The 18,971-nt window shown below is 41.0% G+C and overlaps 1 protein-coding gene across 1 annotated transcript in view; it reads left to right on the forward strand.

Annotated features, from left to right (window-relative positions):
- Nucleotides 1–18,971, forward strand: part of fstl5 (follistatin-like 5) — a 336,564-nt gene that overhangs the window by 278,287 nt on the left and 39,306 nt on the right. The window contains exons 10-11 of the mRNA XM_062039647.1: nt 548–666; nt 13,665–13,814. Of these exons, the coding sequence (XP_061895631.1) occupies nt 548–666; nt 13,665–13,814 (269 nt within the window). The remainder of the gene's footprint in view (nt 1–547; nt 667–13,664; nt 13,815–18,971) is intronic.

Genomic DNA, 18,971 nt, shown 5'->3' on the forward strand with positions numbered 1-18,971 from the left:
CCTGCTTATTTCAGCAAGACAATGCCAAGCCACGTGTTACAACAGCGTGGCTTCATAGTAAAAGAGTGCGGGTACTAGACTGGCCTGCCTGTAGTCCAGACATTGACAATGTGTGGTGCATTATGAAGGCTAAAATATGAGAAGGGAGACTGTTGAACAACTTAAGCTGTACATCAAGCAAGAATGGGAAATAATTCCACTTCAAAAATGTGTCTCCTCAGTTCCCAAACCTTTACTGAGTGTTGTTAAAAGGAAAGGCCATGTAACACACTGGTAAAAATGCCCCTGTGACAACTTGTTTGTAATGTGTTGCTGCCATTAAATTCTAAGTTCATGATTATTTGCCAGTATGAACATGAAATATATTGTCTTTGCAGTCTATTCAATTGAATATAACTTAAAAAGGATTTGCAAATCATTGTATTCTCTTTTTATTTACAATTTACACAACTTGACAACTTCACTGCTTTTGGCTTTTGTTCTCTGCAAACAGTTTTATTGTACGCTATATTTGGAGACGGTGGGTGCAGATGTGTTGTTTCCGCAGGGATGGGCATCGGAAACATGTTCTACGTCTTCTACGAGGATGGCATTAAAGTCATGGAGCCTGTGGCGTGTGAGATCCAGCGCCATATAAAGCCCAGCGAGAAGCTCCTGGCCCTGCAGGTGAGAAATGGGTGACGCAGTCGGTTAGATCACACCTTGTGGTACCTCAACTGACCGGCTGAACTAGTTTGGTGATGGAGCTCTCAACCCAATATACTCTTATCTCACATTCATTTTACCCATGGAAATATATTTCAATTCAATAATTCTGTAGTAGTGTAGTTTATTAATGGCAGTGGCAGGACCACCCTATTTACTCTACCTTGCAGTTTTAAAAATAAACAATCAGCGATGGACGGGACCGACTTTGACGGCACATAAAATCCAAACCGGAGCAGTAATTAAAACTCTTTCATCAACTTTTAATCAGAAGGGTTCAATCTCTCTCCGGTGCTAGTTTGAAGCCGACACGACAAACGCGCTCAGAGGAGATAAAGTTTGAAAAAAGCTGACTGTTTTTACAAAACTTTTGTTTTGAAGGGGGAATTGCAAACTTCCTGTTGATTTTTGCTGAAGGATGTCAGTGTATGAAATCTAGGTCTAAGTGAGACCTACATAGAGGTTTTTGTTTCATGTCTCTACGACATTCCTACTGGAAGTTATTGGCAGTTTTGTCTGTGTTTTCTTCCTAGGAGGCGCTAGAGCACAATTTTGAGTTTTGGGGTTTGTTTTTTTATTAGATCGCAATTTTCGCCAGTCCTGATGTGTGTGTCCAGTTTGGTGAGTTTTGAAGCATGTTAAAGGGGTCAAATTACAGCTCAAAGAGGCAAAGGTGACTGTTTTTACTAAACTTTTATTTTGAAGGGGGAATTGCAAACTTCTTGTTGATTTTTGCTGAAGGATTTCAGTGTATGAAATCTAGGTCTAAGTGAGACCTACATAGAGGTTTTTGTTTCATGTCTCTACGGCATTCGTACGGGAAGTTACAGGCAGTTTTGTCTGTGTTTTCTTCCTAGGGGGCGCTAGAGCGCAATTTGGAGTTTTGGAGCTGGGTTTTTTGATTAACTCGCAATTTTCGCCAATCCTGATGTGTGTGTCAAATATGGTGAGTTTTGAAGCATGATAAGGGGGTCAAATTACAGCTCAAAGAGGCGGCAGTATAATAATAAAGAAAGAATAAAATCTTACAAATACAATAGGGTCCTCTGTCCCAAAGGGACATTCGGTCCCTAAAAACATGAATAGATAACTAGAAGAGGCAATTTCCTGAAGTTGAAGTGAAATGCTGACAGAATGTAGTATGAATGTAAGAATAGTTTGACTGTTGGAATGTTGAACAGTTTGAATTTCCAGGAAAACGGGAACTTGATTTGGAACTTGGGAAAGTGTTAGTTTGAATGAGTTGAAGGTGGAATGGTTTGAATAGGTTGAACAATGTGGGAATTGTGGAAGTTTGAAATATGGAAAAATCATTTTGAAAGGGGGAAAATGAAGAGAAAAAAAAAAAGGAATTATGGGAAATCCGGGATTTTTTTTAGAATTGTTGAAGTAGAGCACAACATTCCCAAACAGGTTGAATATTTTGAAGTTGGAACACTTTGAATCAGATGAAAAATGTGGGAATTGTGGAACTTTGAATAATGTCCCATGGGAATTTCGCAAAAATGTGGGAATTTTCGGGAAAAGCGGGACATTTTTTGAAAATGTTAAAAGACTTAAATGTTCTGAATGAGATGAATTGGTTGGTGTTGGAATTTTTCAAATCGGTCGAGAAGTGTTGAAGTAATAACATGTTGAATTGAGAAATGGTATTACAGAATTCCTGGAATTTCGGGAAAACTACGTTTTTTTGTCCTGATTAAGAGGAATGTTTTGACGGTGGAACGCTTGAAGTGGATTGAAACATGTGGAAGGAGAAGTCGCCAGAAAAAAGGGTGGAAATAGGGCTTTGGAAAACCAGGAATTCTGGAAAATCATGGAATTTTTTTGAAGGGTAGTTGGAATTTCCAGGGTGGTGGAATGTGTTGAAGGTGGAATGGTTTGAATAGGTTGAACAATGTGGGAATTGTGGAAGTTTGAAATATGGACAAATCATTTTGAATGGGGAAAATGAAGAGAAAAAAAAGGAATCATGGGAAATCCGGGAATTTTTTTTGGAATTGTTGAAGTAGAGCACAACATTCCCAAACAGGCTGAATAGTTTGAAGTTGGAACAGTTTGAATCAGATGAAAAATGTGGGAATTGTGGAACTTTGAAAAATGTCCCATGGGAATTTTGCAAAAATGTGGGAATTTTCGGGAAAAGCGGGACATTTTTTGAAAATGTTATAAATTGTATTTATACAGCGCTTTTTCTATAGTGACTCAAAGGGCTTTACATAGTGAAACCCAATATCGAAGTTGCATTTAAACCAGTGTGGGTGGCACTGGGAGCAGGTGGGTAAAGTGTCTTGCCCAAGGACACAACGGCAGTGACTAGGATGCCGGAAGCGGGGATCGAACCTGGAACCCTGAAGTTGCTGGCACGGCCACTCTAACAAACGAGCTATACCGCCCAAAAGACTTAAATGTTCTGAATGACTTGAAATGGTTGGTGTTGGAATTTTTGAAATCGGTCGAGAAGTGTTGAAGTAACATGTTGAATTGAAAAATGGTATTACGGAATTCCTGGAATTTCGGGAAAACTCCGTTTTTTGTCCTGATTAAGAGGAATGTTTTGACGGTGGAACGCTTGAAGTGGGTTGAAAAATGTGGAAGGAGTAGTCGCCAGAAAAAAGGGTGGAAATAGGGCTTTGGAAAACCAGGAATTCTGGAAAATCGTGGAATTTTTTTTAACTTGAAAAAAGGGTAGTTGGAATTTCCAGGATGGTGGAATGTGTTCAAGGTAGAATGGTTTGAATTGGCTGACAATGGTAGAAGTTTGAAAAATGGCCAATTCATTTTGAATGGGAAAAATGTCCTGGAAAACCTGGAATTCTGGGAAATCTGGGAAATCTGGGAATTTTTGGAATTTTTTAAGGGAAAGCCCGCGATTCCCGAACAGGCTGAACAGTTTTGGAGCATTCACACAATAATAGGGCTGTGCGAGGGATACAGCTGAAAAATGTGTGTTTTATATGAATCGATATCGATGATTATTGATATTGTTTATGACCTGTCAAAAATAAGGAGCAGGAAAAAAAATATATGAAATGTAAACATTTGTATTCAAAATGTAACCGTCCTCTAATTGTAATCCCCTCAGCTATTGAGGCAGAAAGGAAATGTCAACACAAGCATGGAAAACAAACTAAGTAAACATCATTGTAAAATTGAATTGAATACTTAACAATAAGCGCTTAAAATTAAGGAATATGTAAGAAATGCTTCATAAAGTGTAAGAAAAGAGAAAAAAAAAAAAAAAATATATATATATATATATATATATATATATATATATATATATATATATATATATATATATATATATATATATATATATATATAGTTGTTTATTTTTTAAATCTTTACCTTCTAATCCATTTTCTATATATATATGTATATATATAATATATATATATATATATAAGAAAATACAGATCGTGGGGCACGATGGCGACCGCCTGGTGGTCGGGCCTGTTCCCATGGGGCCAGGCACAGCCCGAAGAGGCTACGTGGGTCCCCCCTCCAATGGGCTCACCACCCATAGCAGGGGCCATAGAGGTCGGGTGCACTGTGAGCTGAGCGGCAGCTGAAAGCAGGGCACTTGGCGGTTCGATCCTCGGCTACATAAGCTAGCTCTTGGGGGGTGGAACGTTATCTCGCTGGGGGGTAAGGAGCCTGAACTAGTGGGGGAGGTGGAGAAGGGCGCACAGCAAGGCCTTAGAACCAGTTCTCTCGAGAGGGGCTGGACTCTCCTCCACTCTGGCGTTGCCAGCGGTGAGAGGCGACGAGCTGGGGCGGAAATTCTTGTTGCCCCCCGGCTCAGAGCCTGCACGTTGGAGTTCAACCCAGTGGACGAGAGGGTAGCTTCCCTCCGCCTTACGTGCCAAACAGCAGCTCAGAGTACCCACCCTTTTTGGATTCACTCGAGGGAGTACTTGAGAGTGCTCCCCCGGGTGATTCCCTCGTTCTGCTGGGGGACTTCTGCGCTCATAATGGCAACGACAGTGAAACCTGGAGAGGCGTGATTGGGAAGAATGGCCGCCCGGTGGTGTTTTTTGTGCTTGTCACAGATTGTCCAAAAAAAACACCATGTTCAAACATAAGGGTGTCCATATGTACACTTGGCACCAGGACACCCTAGGCCGCAGTTCCATGATCGACTTTGTAGTTGTGTCATCGGATTTGCGGTCTCATGTTTTGGACACTCGGGTGAAGAATGGGACGGAGCTTTCTACCGATCACCACCTGGTGGTGAGTTGGCTGCGATGGTGGGGGAGGATGCCGGACAGACCTGGCAGGCCCAAACGCATTGTGAGGGTCTGCTGGGAACGCCTAGCAGAGTCTCCTGTCAGAGAGAGTTTCAATTCCCGCCTTCGGAAGAACTTTGAACATGTCACGAGGGAGGCGCTGGACATTGAGTCCGAGTGGACCATGTTCCGTACCTCTATTGTCAAACGGCCGATTGGAGCTGTGGCCGCAAGGTAGTTGGTGCCTGTCGTGGCGGTAATCCTAGAGCCGTCAAGCTGAGAAAAGAGTCCTATCGGGTTATTTTGGCTCATAGGACTGCGGAGGCAGCAGACAGGTATCGACAGGCCAAGCTGTGTGCGGCTTCAGCGGTCGCGGTGTCAAAAACTCGGACATGGGAGGAGTTCAGGGAAGCCCTGGAAAACGACTTCCAGACGGCTTCGAAGCGATTCTGGACCACCATCCTCCGCCTCAAGAAAGGGAAGCTGTCACGGCCAGGGCGCATTTCAATGCGTCCTCATCTGTGCCTCATGACGAGCGCACCACGGGCCACGCCCACATGCGCTCTCTCAGCTGACAGCGCGCTCAGACACGCCCCTGCTCGCTCTGAGAGCAGCACGCCCACGTAGCTACAAGCCTGCAGACGATTGCCTTTCTACACACCTGGAATTGATGAGGGCGAGCTGCTTAAAAGACCAGTGGACTCAGGGATCCTCGCGGGAACTTAGTTTCTCATATGGCGTACAGTAAGCGACTAGCTTTATGCTCTCTCCTTGTTTCCTCTCCGTGCCTTGACCCCCCTGTCTTCGCCCGTGTGACCGCAGTGTCTTGCCTTCCCGGATCTCGACCACCTCGCATGGACTTGGACTCTGACGCTCCTCTCAGCCCCACGGACCCCCGCTTGTATCCCGGATCACCTGCCTGCCCCCTGGACTTCCTCGTATCTCGTTCAACACTTTGGTAACACCCACTTCAGTTAAATTCTACACATAGTCTTACACCATTACCTTTTGGATCTAGATCACACTCCATTTCCTTAGTTTATTAAATTAGTATTGTTTGTTATTATTATATATATATTGAATATATATATATAAGAATACATTTTTGAACATACTGCCCTCTGGTGTCTGTTTGCCGTCACCTCCCCTTTAGTAAAACATAACAGAAGCAGTGCAATGTGAACACCATGTATGGTGGGGATGGTGTTCTGCTGACCTCGACTGCGGATGTTGTGGATTGGTGGAGGGAATACTTCGAAGACCTCCTCAATCCTACTAACACGTCTTCCTATGAGGAAGCAGTTCCTGGGGAATCTGTGGTGGGCTCTACTATTTCTGGGGCTGAGGTTGCCGAGGTAGTTAAAAAGGCCCCGGGGGTGGATGAGATCCACCCGGAGTTCCTTAAGGCTCTGGATGCTGTGGGGCTGTCTTGGTTGACAAGACTCTGCAACATCGCGTGGACATCGGGGGTGGTACCTCTGGATTGGCGGACCGGCCGTGGTGGTTCCTCTCTTTAAGAAGGGGAACTGGAGGGTGTGTTTCAACTATCGTGGGATCACACTCCTCAGCCTTCCCGGTAAGGTCTATTTAGGTGTACTGGAGAGGAGGCTACTCCGGATAGTCGAACCTCGGATTCAGGAGGAACAGTGTGGTTTTCGTCCTGGTCGTGGAACTGTGGACCAGCTCTATACTCTCGGCAGGGTCCTTGAGGGTGCATGGGAGTTTGCCTAACCAGTCTACATGTGCTTTGTGGACTTGGAGAAGGCATTCGATTGTGTACCCCGGGAAGTCCTGTGGGGAGTGCTCAGAGAGAATGGGGTATCGGACTGTCTGATTGTGGCGGTCCGCTCCCTGTATGATCAGTGTCAGAGCTTGGTCCGCATTGCCGGCAGTATGTCGGACCCGTTTCCAGTGAGGGTTGGACTCCGCCAAGGCTTCCCTATGTCACCGATTCTGTTCATAACTTTTATGGAAATAATTTCTAGGCACAGTCAAAGCATTGAGGGTATCTGGTTTGGTGGCTGCAGGATTAGGTCTCTGCTTTTTGCAGATGATGTGGTCCTGATGGCTTCATCGGGCCAAGATCTTCAGCTCTCAGTGGGTCGGTTCGCAGCCGAGTGTGAAGCGACTGGGATGGGAATCAGCACCTCCAAGTCCGAGTCCATGGTTCTCGCCCGGAAAAGGGTGGAGTGCCATCTCCGGGTTGGGGAGGAGACCCTCCCCCAAGTGGAGGAGTTCAAGTACCTTTGAGTCTTGTTCACGAGTGAGGGAAGAGTGTATCGTGAGGTCGACAGGCGGATCGGTGCGGCGTCTTCAGTAATGCGGACGCTGTATCGCTCCGTTGTGGTGAAGAAGGAGCTGAGCCGGAAGGCAAAGCGCTCAATTTACAGGTCGATCTACGTTCACATCCTCACCTATTAGTAGTAACAATTACAGAAGTTGTATCATACACAGTATATGTATATATATATATATTTTTTTTTTTTCGGGATACGATACAAGATTTTTTGAGCATTTTTTTTAATGATTTCGGTTTACTCGCAAACATTTTAGTCACTAGCCTTCCCATTGCTAGTTGGTGTAGCTTGAACCTTGTAAGATCCGACCAAAACATCCGTTCTTACTTGCTAGCGAAGTGTATTTCCGGTCTTGGGCAGGAGGGCAACAAAAAGTTGCATTATGACGAGCGAGCGTCATTAAACAGGTCTGCAGTACCCGGAGGAGCTTAGGTCAAAAAAAATGAAGGACTCCTAACTTGGAGAAGCCAAACCATCACTTTTGTATTCCTTCTTTCTCTGTCTGGGTGTGTGATAAGTCAGGACAGCACAACCTGACCATGTAAGGAGATGCTCGTGTGTAAGTGACTGGAAAGACAACAGATGTACACCATAACTTGTAGGTTGACGTTTAAGATAAACATGGAGTCTCTTCTCCAGGATAGGGCTATCACTTTTGCATCCTGAAACCTGGTTTTATTGTTTTTTCTCGTGAGAGAGCTGATTCCAGTCCACATGCGAATGTCCAACTAAGGCTCCGTCTCAACCATTATTTACTTAAAGCTGGCGGTACGCTCTCTAACTTGGTGAAGCGGCTCGTCTGTGCCATACTGGAGCACAATGAGTCGAGGATGCCAGCCAAGGATGTTAAAATAATTGCTCAGCGGTGGACATGTATCCGCGAAAATATGGAGAAGCTGCTGATGTTGTGTTTGACGGAGAAGCAGCTCGAAGCAGATACCGTAGAAGTTCACTTTCCTAGGTTAATACTTAAATAATGCTGTTTATATATTATTGTAATGTCCATTGCTGGGGTTATCGACTCATGCTGCTTCTATACGATGCAGAATAGCAGTGCTACGCTCCACTAAGTCAGTTACTCGCTAAGTCGCTAGCCTAAAGACTTAAGTACGCCAATTTTATTGTAAATGCTTCAATTAACGTCTCTATTCAGCAGTGTCTCCTAAAGTTGCAAAGTGTTTGGGCTAGAGAATGGCTACTGGGCTCTCTAATTAACACCAGGTCAACATTGGCATTGTGGCTGTAGGCAACCTCCTTATTTAGATTGTTTTAATGAATTCTGACTCAGTTGAACTTTTCACATGCCAGGTTGTCTAAATTAGTGCCAGGCAAAAAGCTTTTATGGTATTAACTTAAGTGAACTCCACAAACCACCTGTGTTGTGTTGTTGTTTGCTAGCTCTGCATAAAAAATATATTCGATAAAATGTTTGATATTAAAAACATGTTTTTTATCGTTGGAAGTTACAGGAAGTTACGAAGCAAGGTTGGTTGTCTGGAGTCAGACCAAGGCACTCGTAATCAGTAATACCACACCACCTTAGCTGGCTCACCCTTTAGAGCACAGCTGTAACTTCCTGGCACAAAACCTGCAGGAAATAGTTCTCCTCAGGTTTCCCAATGTTTACATGTTTACACGTTGCACTATTTTCCTACATATTCCTTATTTTTGCACCTTCATTTTAAAAGCTTATTTTTACGTGTTCAACGTAATTTTACAATTTTGTTTACATTAAATGAGTGTTTTTCATGCTTGTGTTAGTTTTTTTTAGTTTAGTCTTTATTTGATGGGACAATGCACAGAAACCTTAAGCTCAAAGACTGATATGTTCTGTACCAGATTATAGCTAAATAGCTCATTTCCATCTGCAGTCCCTGGCTACCTAAATTAAAGGGATACAAAAATCATGCAATAAAATTATGACAATAAAAACATGTTGACATTTCCTTTCTGCTGTGATTGTCCAGGAAGGTAACATTTGCAATTAAAATGTTTACATTTAATATATTTTTCTCCCGGAGGGAACTGAGGAGTTGTTAAGATTTGATGCAAAACAGATTGCCATTACCGTATTTTTCGGACTATAAGGCGCACTTAAAATCCTTTCATTTTCTCAAAACTCGACAGTGCGCCTTATAACCCGGTGCACCTAATGTACGGAATAATTTTGGTTGTGCTTACCGACCTCGAAGCTATTTTATTTGGTACATGGTGAAATGATAAGTGCGACCAGTAGATAGCAGTCACACATAAGAGATACGTGTTGACTGCAATATGATGGCAGTCATATATAAGAGATACGTGTAGACTGCAATATGATGGCAGTCACACATAAGAGATATGTGTAGACTGCAATATGATGGCAGTCACACATAAGAGATACGTGTAGACTGCAATATGATGGCAGTCACACATAAAAGATACATGTAGACTGCAATATGATGACAGTCACACATAAAATATATGTGTAGACTGCAATATGATGGCAGTCACACATAAGAGATACGTGTGGACTGCATTATGATGGCAGTCACACATAAGAGATACGTGTGGACTGCAATATGATGGCAGTCACACATAAGAGATACGTGTAGACTGCATTATGATGGCAGTCACACATAAGAGATACGTGTAGACTGCAATATGATGGCAGTCACACATAAGAGATACGTGTATACTGCAATATGATGGCAGTCACACATAGGATATACGTGTAGACTGCAATATGATGGCAGTCACACATAAGAGATACATGTAGACTGCAATATGATGGCAGTCACACATAAAAGATATGTGTAGACTGCAATATGATGGCAGTCACACATAAGAGATACGTGTGGACTGCATTATGATGGCAGTCACACATAAGAGATACCTGTTAACTGCAATATGATGGCAGTCACACATAAGAGATACGTGTAGACTGCAATATGATGGCAGTCACACATAAGAGATATGTGTAGACTGCAATATGATGTCAGTCACACATAAGAGATACATGTAGACTGCAATATGATGGCAGTCACACATAAAAGATATGTGTAGACTGCAATATGATGGCAGTCACACATAGGATATACGTGTGGACTGCAATATGATGGCAGTCACACATAAGAGATACGTGTAGACTGCATTATGATGGCAGTCACACATAAGAGATACGTGTAGACTGCAATAGGATGGCAGTCACACATAAAAGATACATGTAGACTGCAATATGATGGCAGTCACACATAAAATATATGTGTAGACTGCAATATGATGGCAGTCACACATAAGAGATACATGTAGACTGCAATATGATGGCAGTCACACATAAAATATATGTGTATACTGCAATATGATGGCAGTCACACATAAGAGATACGTGTGGACTGCATAATGATGGCAGTCACACATAAGAGATACGTGTGGACTGCAATATGATGGCAGTCACACATAAGAGATACGTGTAGACTGCATTATGATGGCAGTCACACATAAGAGAAACGTGTAGACTGCAATATGATGTCAGTCACACATAAGAGATACATGTAGACTGCAATATGATGGCAGTCACACATAAAATATATGTGTAGACTGCAATATGATGGCAGTCACACATAAGAGATACGTGTGGACTGCATTATGATGGCAGTCACACGTAAGAGATACTTGTAGACTGCATTATGATGGCAGTCACACATAAGAGATACGTGTAGACTGCAATATGATGGCAGTCACACATAGGATATACGTGTAGACTGCAATATGATGGCAGTCACACATAAGACATACGTGTAGACTGCAATGTGACCCAAGTAAACACCAACATTTTATATGTTCCATTGAAAATATAGAACATTACACACGACGCTCAAAAATGTATCAAAATGTTTTAGTAGGACTTTGGTAAGCTATGAAGCCACACCATTTGATGGATTGTACTGTGCTTCAACATAGGAGTATTATTATGGTGTGTGTATAAGGTAAGACATATTATCTGCTGTTTTACTTCACAATATTATGCAAAAGCAACTTTTCTTACCTTCTGGTACCTGCTGATCTGTATTTGAGATCTGCATAAGTCCTGAAAATGTGCGTGCTTCCGCCTTTGTAGTCCGTGCCGAAATGAACTCTTTTTATTTTCTTTTTCCAAGTCTCCACTGGATTTGTCGCTAGTGTTTTTTGTTTTTTTTTACAAAAAGTATCTCGTTTATAAGTGGGCAACACTAATGATCCCTGCTGCTCTGTCTTCTTATACTCTGGAAGACCGTGTTTCCAACAATGGGTTCATGAGCGAGGGCGCCAACTCTAATTGCCACAAATATATAAATGAATGCATCAAATTGTTATGTTGAAAGTGCCTCCACTTTTGTGTGTATTATAAATGTATGTTTGTTGTTCAATAAAAATAAATAAAAAATCCATAAAGAATGTTGGTGCTCTTCAGCATTCACACAACAATTGCACGCAGTTTTGTTATGAAAGCAAGCAAGCTGCTAATGGACAAATAATATTCTTAAGCCTGTTGCTGGCATGGTGCGATTAATGCAGATTAAGTATTCTAATTAATTCTTGAAGAAAAATATGGTGGTCGTCGTCAGGAGTGTTCCATAAGAAGAAAACACAACATATGTTCCGCCTCCGTAGCTGCTTTACATGTGCATTTGTGTTTGAGCTACTCCCCCACGCACAGTACAGTATGTCTTATATATACCAGGGAAATTGTCACGTTGTGTAAATGGTGAAAAAAGAGAATTTGCAAATCCTTTTCAACTTATATTCAATTTAATTGACTGCAAAGACAAGATATTTCATGTTCACACTTTTTGCAAATAACCATGAACTTAGAATTTAATGGCAGCAAAAAAAGTGGTCACAGGGGCATTTTTACCACTGTGTTACATGGCCTTTCCTTTTAACAACACTCAGTAAAGGTTTGGGAACTGAGGAGACACATTTTTGAAGTGGAATTTTTTCCCATTCTTGCTTGATGTACAGCTTAAGTTGTTCAACAGTCTCCCTTCTCATATTTTAGCCTTCATATTGCACCACACATTTTCAATGTCTGGACTACAGGCAGGCCAGTCTAGTACTCTTTTACTATGAAGCCACGCTGTCGTAACACGTGGCTTGGCATTGTCTTACTGAAATAAGCAGGGGCGTCCATTGTAACGTTGCTTGGATGGCAACAAATGTTGCTCCAAAACCTGTATGTACCTTTCAGCATTAATGGTGCCTTCACAGATGTGTAAGTTACCCATGTCTTGGGCACTAATACACCCCCATACCATCACACATGCTGCCTTTTACACTTCGTGCCTATAACAATCCGGATGGTTCTTTTCCTCTTTGGTCCGGAGGACACGACGTCCACAGTTTATAAAAACAATTTGAAATGTGGACTCGTCAGACCACAGAAGACTTTTCCACTTTGTATCAGTCCATCTTAGATGAGCTCGGGCCCAGCGAAGCCGACGGCGTTTCTGGGTGTTGTTGATAAACGTTTTTCGCCATGCATAGGAGAGTTTTAACTTGCACTTACAGATGTAGCGACCAACTGTAGTTACTGACAGTGGGTTTCTGAAGTGTTCCTGAGCCCATGTGGTGATATCCTTTACAGACTGATGTCGCTTGTTGATGCAGTACAGCCTGAGGGATGGAAGGTCACGGGCTTAGCTGCTTATGTGCAGTGATTTCTCCAGATTCTCTGAACCCTTTGATGATATTACGGAGCGTAGATGGTGAAATCCCTAAATTCCTTGCAATAGCTGGTTGAGAAAGGTTTTTCTTAAACTGTTCAACAATTTGCTCAGGCATTTGTTGACAAAGTGGTGACCCTCGCCCCGTCCTTGTTTGTGAATGACTGAGCATTTCATGGAATCTACTTTTATACCCAATCATGGCACCCACCTGTTCCCAATTAGCCTGTTCACCTGTGGGATGTTCCAAATAAGTGTTTGATGAGCATTCCTCAACTTTATCAGTATTTATTGCCACCTTTCCCAACTTCTTTGTCACGTGTTGCTGCCATCAAATTCTAAAGTTAATTATTATTTGCACAAAAAAAAAAAAGTTGATCAATTTGAACATCAAATATGTTGTCTTTGTAGCATATTCAACTGAATATGGGTTGAAAATGATTTGCAAACTATTGTATTCCGTTTATATTTACATCTAACACAATTTCCCAACTCATATGGAAACGGGGTTTGTTTATATATATATATATATATATATATATATATATATATATATATATATATATATATATATATATATATATATATATATATATATATATATATATATATATATATATATATATATATATATATATATATGTGTGTGTGTGTGTGTGTGGACACGGACACGCTGCACTGCCACACTATTAACAAAAACATTGAAACACTGCAGATAACGAAAACTATTATCTTTCCTTTCCCAGGAGGAGTTGTGTCCTGCCTCAGAAGATGACATCATCCAGCAGTGTGTGTGGTCCTCAGCGGTCAACGTTAAAGACAAATTTATTTATGCCGCACAGCCGACCTTGGATCGAGTGCTCATTGTGGACGTCCAGTCTCAGAAGGCTATTCAGGTAACTTCTATCCTCCTAACTTCCTCTCTGCCGTCTTTAAACCTACTCCCTGCAAGGAAACACAGTAGGTACAGTGTAGAGCAGGGGTCACCAACGCGGTGCCCGCGGGCACCAGGTAGCCCGTAAGGACCAGATGAGTAGCCCGCTGGCCTGTTCTAAAAATAGCTCAAATAGCAGCACTTACCAGTGAGCTGCCTCTATTTTTTAAATTGTATTTATTTACTAGCAAGCTGGTCTCGCTTTGCCCGACATTTTTAATTCTAAGAGAGACAAAACTCAAATAGAATTTGAAAATCCGAGAAAATATTTTAAAGACTTGGTCTTCACTTGTTTAAATAAATTCATTAATTGTTTTACTTTGCTTCTTATAACTTTCAGAAAGACAATTTTAGAGAAAAAATACAACCTTAGGATTTTTAAACACATATACCTTTTTACCTTTTAAATTCCTTCCTCTTCTTTCCTGACAATTTAAATCAATGTTCAAGTAAATTTATTTTTTTATTGTAAAGAATAATAAATACATTTTAATTGAATTCTTCATTTTAGCTTCTGTTTTTTCGACGAAGAATATTTGTGAAATATTTCTTCAAACTTATTATGATTAAAATTCAAAAAAATTATTCTGGCAAATCTAGGAAATCTGTAGAATGAAATTTTAATCTTATTTTAAAGTCTTTTGAATTTCTTTTAAAATTTTTGTTCTGGAAAATCTAGAAGAAATAATGATTTGTCGTTGTTAGAAATATAGCTTGGTCCAATTTGTTATATATTCTAACAAAGTGCAGATTGGATTTTAACCTATTTAAAACATGTCATCAAAATTCTAAAATTAATCTTAATCAGGAAAAATGACTAATGATGTTCCATACTTTTTTTTTTTTTTTCAAAAAGATTCGAATTAGCTAGTTTTTCTCTTCTTTTTTTCGGTTGAATTTTGAATTTTAAAGAGTCGAAATTGAAGATAAACTATGTTTCAAAATTTAATTGTCATTTTTTTCATGTTTTCTCCTCTTTTAAACCGTTCAATTAAGTGTAAATATCATTAATTATTAATAATAACAGAGTTAAAGGTAAATTGAGCTAATTGGCTATTTCTGGCAATTTATTTAAGTGTGTATCAAACTGGTAGCCCTTCGCATTAATCAGTACCCAAGAAGTAGCTCTTGCTTTCAAAAAGGTTGGTGACCCCTGGTGTAGAGTATACACTACTGTATATTACATAGAACAGGGAGGTGATAAATCAACTTTCTCTCTATAAACAAGCCAAAACAACAACAACACACACATATGGAAGTCTCAAAAATCCTTCACGTTAACAACCATGTTGCTACAATAATAAACATTCAAAAGGTCAAATCCACTGACATTAACATCGGCAAAGGAGTAGCTGGCGAGAAAGGAGCAGAGAGACGGAGGTAAGGGAGGGATCACAGGAGGGGCCGTGTGTGTGTGTGTGTGTGTGCACACTTGAAAGAGGCGCCGCTGAACGAGAGACAGTGTCTTCCCCCCCCGCTATGAAACAAGTCTTCTTTGGCATCTTTTTCCAGAAAAGTCCGGTCTCATCACAATTAAAACTTGCATCTATCTACGCTGGCTTGGGACCTTTCTTGAGTCACCGTATTTTGCGGACTATAAGGCGCACTTAAAATCCTTTCATTTTCTCCAAAAATACGGTGCGCCTAATGTACGGCATCATTCTGGTTGTGCTTACCGACCTCGAAGCAATTTTATTGGGTACATGGTGTAGTGATAAATGTGACCAGGAGATGGCAGTCACGCATACGAGATACGTGTAGACTGCAATATGATGGCAGTCACACATAAGAGATATGTGTAGACTGCAATATGATGGCAGTCACACATAAGAGATACATGTAGACTGCAATATGATGGTAGTCACACATAAGAGATACGTGTAGACTGCAATATGATGGAAGTCACACAAGAGATACGTGTAGACTGCAATATGATGGCAGTCACACATAAGAGATACGTTTAGACTGCAATATGATGGCAGTCACACATAAGAGATACGTTTAGACTGCAATATGATGGCAGTCACACATAAGAGATACGTTTAGACTGCAATATGATGGCAGTCACGCATAAGAGATACGTGTAGACTGCAATATGATGGCAGTCACACATAAGAGAAACGTGTACGTTGCAATATGATGGCAGTCACACATAAGAGATATGTGTAGACTGCATACGAGTTACATTTAGACTGCAATATGATGGCAGTCACACATAAGAGATACGTGTAGACTGCAATATGATGGCAGTCACACATAAGAGATACATGTACGCTGCAATATGATGGCAGTCGCACATAAGAGATACGTATAGACTGCAATATGATGGCAGTCACGCATAAGAGATACGTGTAGACTGCAATATGATGGCAGTCACACATAAGAGATACGTTTAGACTGCAATATGATGGCAGTCACACATAAGAGATACGTATAGACTGCAATATGATGGCAGTCACGCATAAGAGATACGTGTAGAATGCAATATGATGGCAGTCACACATAAGAGAAACATGTACATTGCAATAGGATGGCAGTCACACATAAGAGATACGTGTAGACTGCAATATGATGGCAGTCACACATAAGAGATACGTGTAGACTGCAATATGATGGCAGTCACACATAAGAGATACGTGTAGACTGCAATATGATAGCAGTCACACATAAAAGATACATGTAGACTGCAATATGATGGCAGTCACACATAAGAGATACGTGTAGACTGCAATATGATGGCAGTCACACATAAGAGACATGTGTAGACTGCATAAGAGATACGTGTAGACTGCAATATGATGGCAGTCACACATAAGAGATACATGTAGGCTGCAATATGATGGAAGTCACACATAAGAGATACGTGTAGACTGCAATATGATGGCAGTCACACATAAGAGATATGTGTCCACTGCAAAATGATGGCAGTCACACATAAGAGATACATGTACGCTGCAATATGATGGCAGTCGCACATAAGAGATATGTGTAGACTGCAAAATGATGGCAGTCACACATAAGAGTTATGTGTCCACTACAATATGATGGCAGTCACACATAAGAGATACGTGTAGACTGCAATATGATGGCAGTCACACCTAAGATATACGTGTAGACTGCAATATAATGGCAGTCACACATAAGAGATATGTGAAGACTGCAATATGATGGCAGTCACACATAAGAGATACGTGTACGCTGCAATATGATGGCAGTCGCACATAAGAGATATGTGTAGACTGCAATATGATGGCAGTTACACATAAGATATACGTGTAGACTGCAATATGATGGCAGTCACACATGAGAGATACGTGTACACTCCAATATGATGGCAGTCACACATAAAAGATATGTGTAGACTGTAATATGATGGCAGTCACACATAAGAGATACGTGTAGACTGCAATATGATGGCAGTCACACATAAGAGATACGTGTAGACTGCAATATGATGGCAGTCACACATAAGAGATACATGTAGACTGCAATATGATGGCAGTCACACATAAGAGATACGTGTAGACTGCATAAGAGATACGTGTAGACTGCAATATGATGGCAGTCACACATAAGAGATACATGTAGGCTGCAATATGATGGAAGTCACACATAAGAGATACGTGTAGACTGCAATATGATGGCAGTCACACATAAGAGATACATGTACGCTGCAATATGATGGCAGTCGCACATAAGAGATATGTGTAGACTGCAAAATGATGGCAGTCACACATAAGAGTTATGTGTCCACTACAATATGATGGCAGTCACACATAAGAGATACGTGTAGACTGCAATATGATGGCAGTCACACCTAAGATATACGTGTAGACTGCAATATAATGGCAGTCACACATAAGAGATATGTGAAGACTGCAATATGATGGCAGTCACACATAAGAGGTACGTGTATGCTGCAATATGATGGCAGTCACACATAAGAGATACGTGTAGACTGCAATATGATGGCAGTCACACATGAGAGATACGTGTACACTCCAATATGATGGCAGTCACACATAAAAGATATGTGTAGACTGTAATATGATGGCAGTCACACATAAGAGATATGTGTAGACTGTAATATGATGGCAGTCACACATAAGAGATACGTGTAGACTGCAATATGATGGCAGTCACACATAAGAGATACGTGTAGACTGCAATATGATGGCAGTCACACATAAGAGATACATGTAGACTGCAATATGATGGCAGTCACACATAAGAGATACGTGTAGACTGCAATATGATGGCAGTCACACATAAGAGATATGTGTAGACTGCAATATGATGGCAGTCACACATAAGAGATATGTGTAGACTGCATAAAAGATACGTGTAGACTGCAATATGATGGCAGTCACACATAAGAGATATGTGTAGACTGCAATATGATGGCAGTCACACATAAGAGATATGTGTAGACTGCATAAAAGATACGTGTAGACTGCAATATGATGGCAGTCACACATAAGAGATACATGTAGACTGCAATATGATGGAAGTCACACATAAGATATACGTGTAGACTGCAATATGATGGCAGTCACACATAAGAGATATGTGTCCACTGCAAAATGATGGCAGTCACACATAAGAGATACATGTACGCTGCAATATGATGGCAGTCGCACATAAGAGATACGTGTAGACTGTAATATGATGGCAGTCACACATAAGAGATACGTGTACGCTGCAATATGATGGCAGTCACACATAAGAGATACGTGTAGACTGTAATATGATGGCAGTCACACATAAGATATACGTGTAGACTGCAATATAATGGCAGTCACACATAAGAGATACGTGTACGCTGCAATATGACGGCAGTCACACATAAGAGATACGTGTAGACTGCAATATGATGGCAGTCACACATAAGATGTACGTGTACGCTGCAATATGATGGCAGTCACACATAAGAGATACGTGTACGCTGCAATATGATGGCAGTCGCACATAAGATATACGTGTAGACTGCAATATGATGGCAGTCACACATAAGAGATATGTGTACGCTGCAATATGATGGCAGTCACACATAAGAGATACGTGTAGACTGTAATATAATGGCAGTCACACATAAGAGATATGTGTAGACTGCAATATG

Source organism: Entelurus aequoreus, linkage group LG28 (assembly GCF_033978785.1).
Source record: "Entelurus aequoreus isolate RoL-2023_Sb linkage group LG28, RoL_Eaeq_v1.1, whole genome shotgun sequence".
Taxonomy (NCBI): Eukaryota; Metazoa; Chordata; class Actinopteri; order Syngnathiformes; family Syngnathidae; genus Entelurus; species Entelurus aequoreus.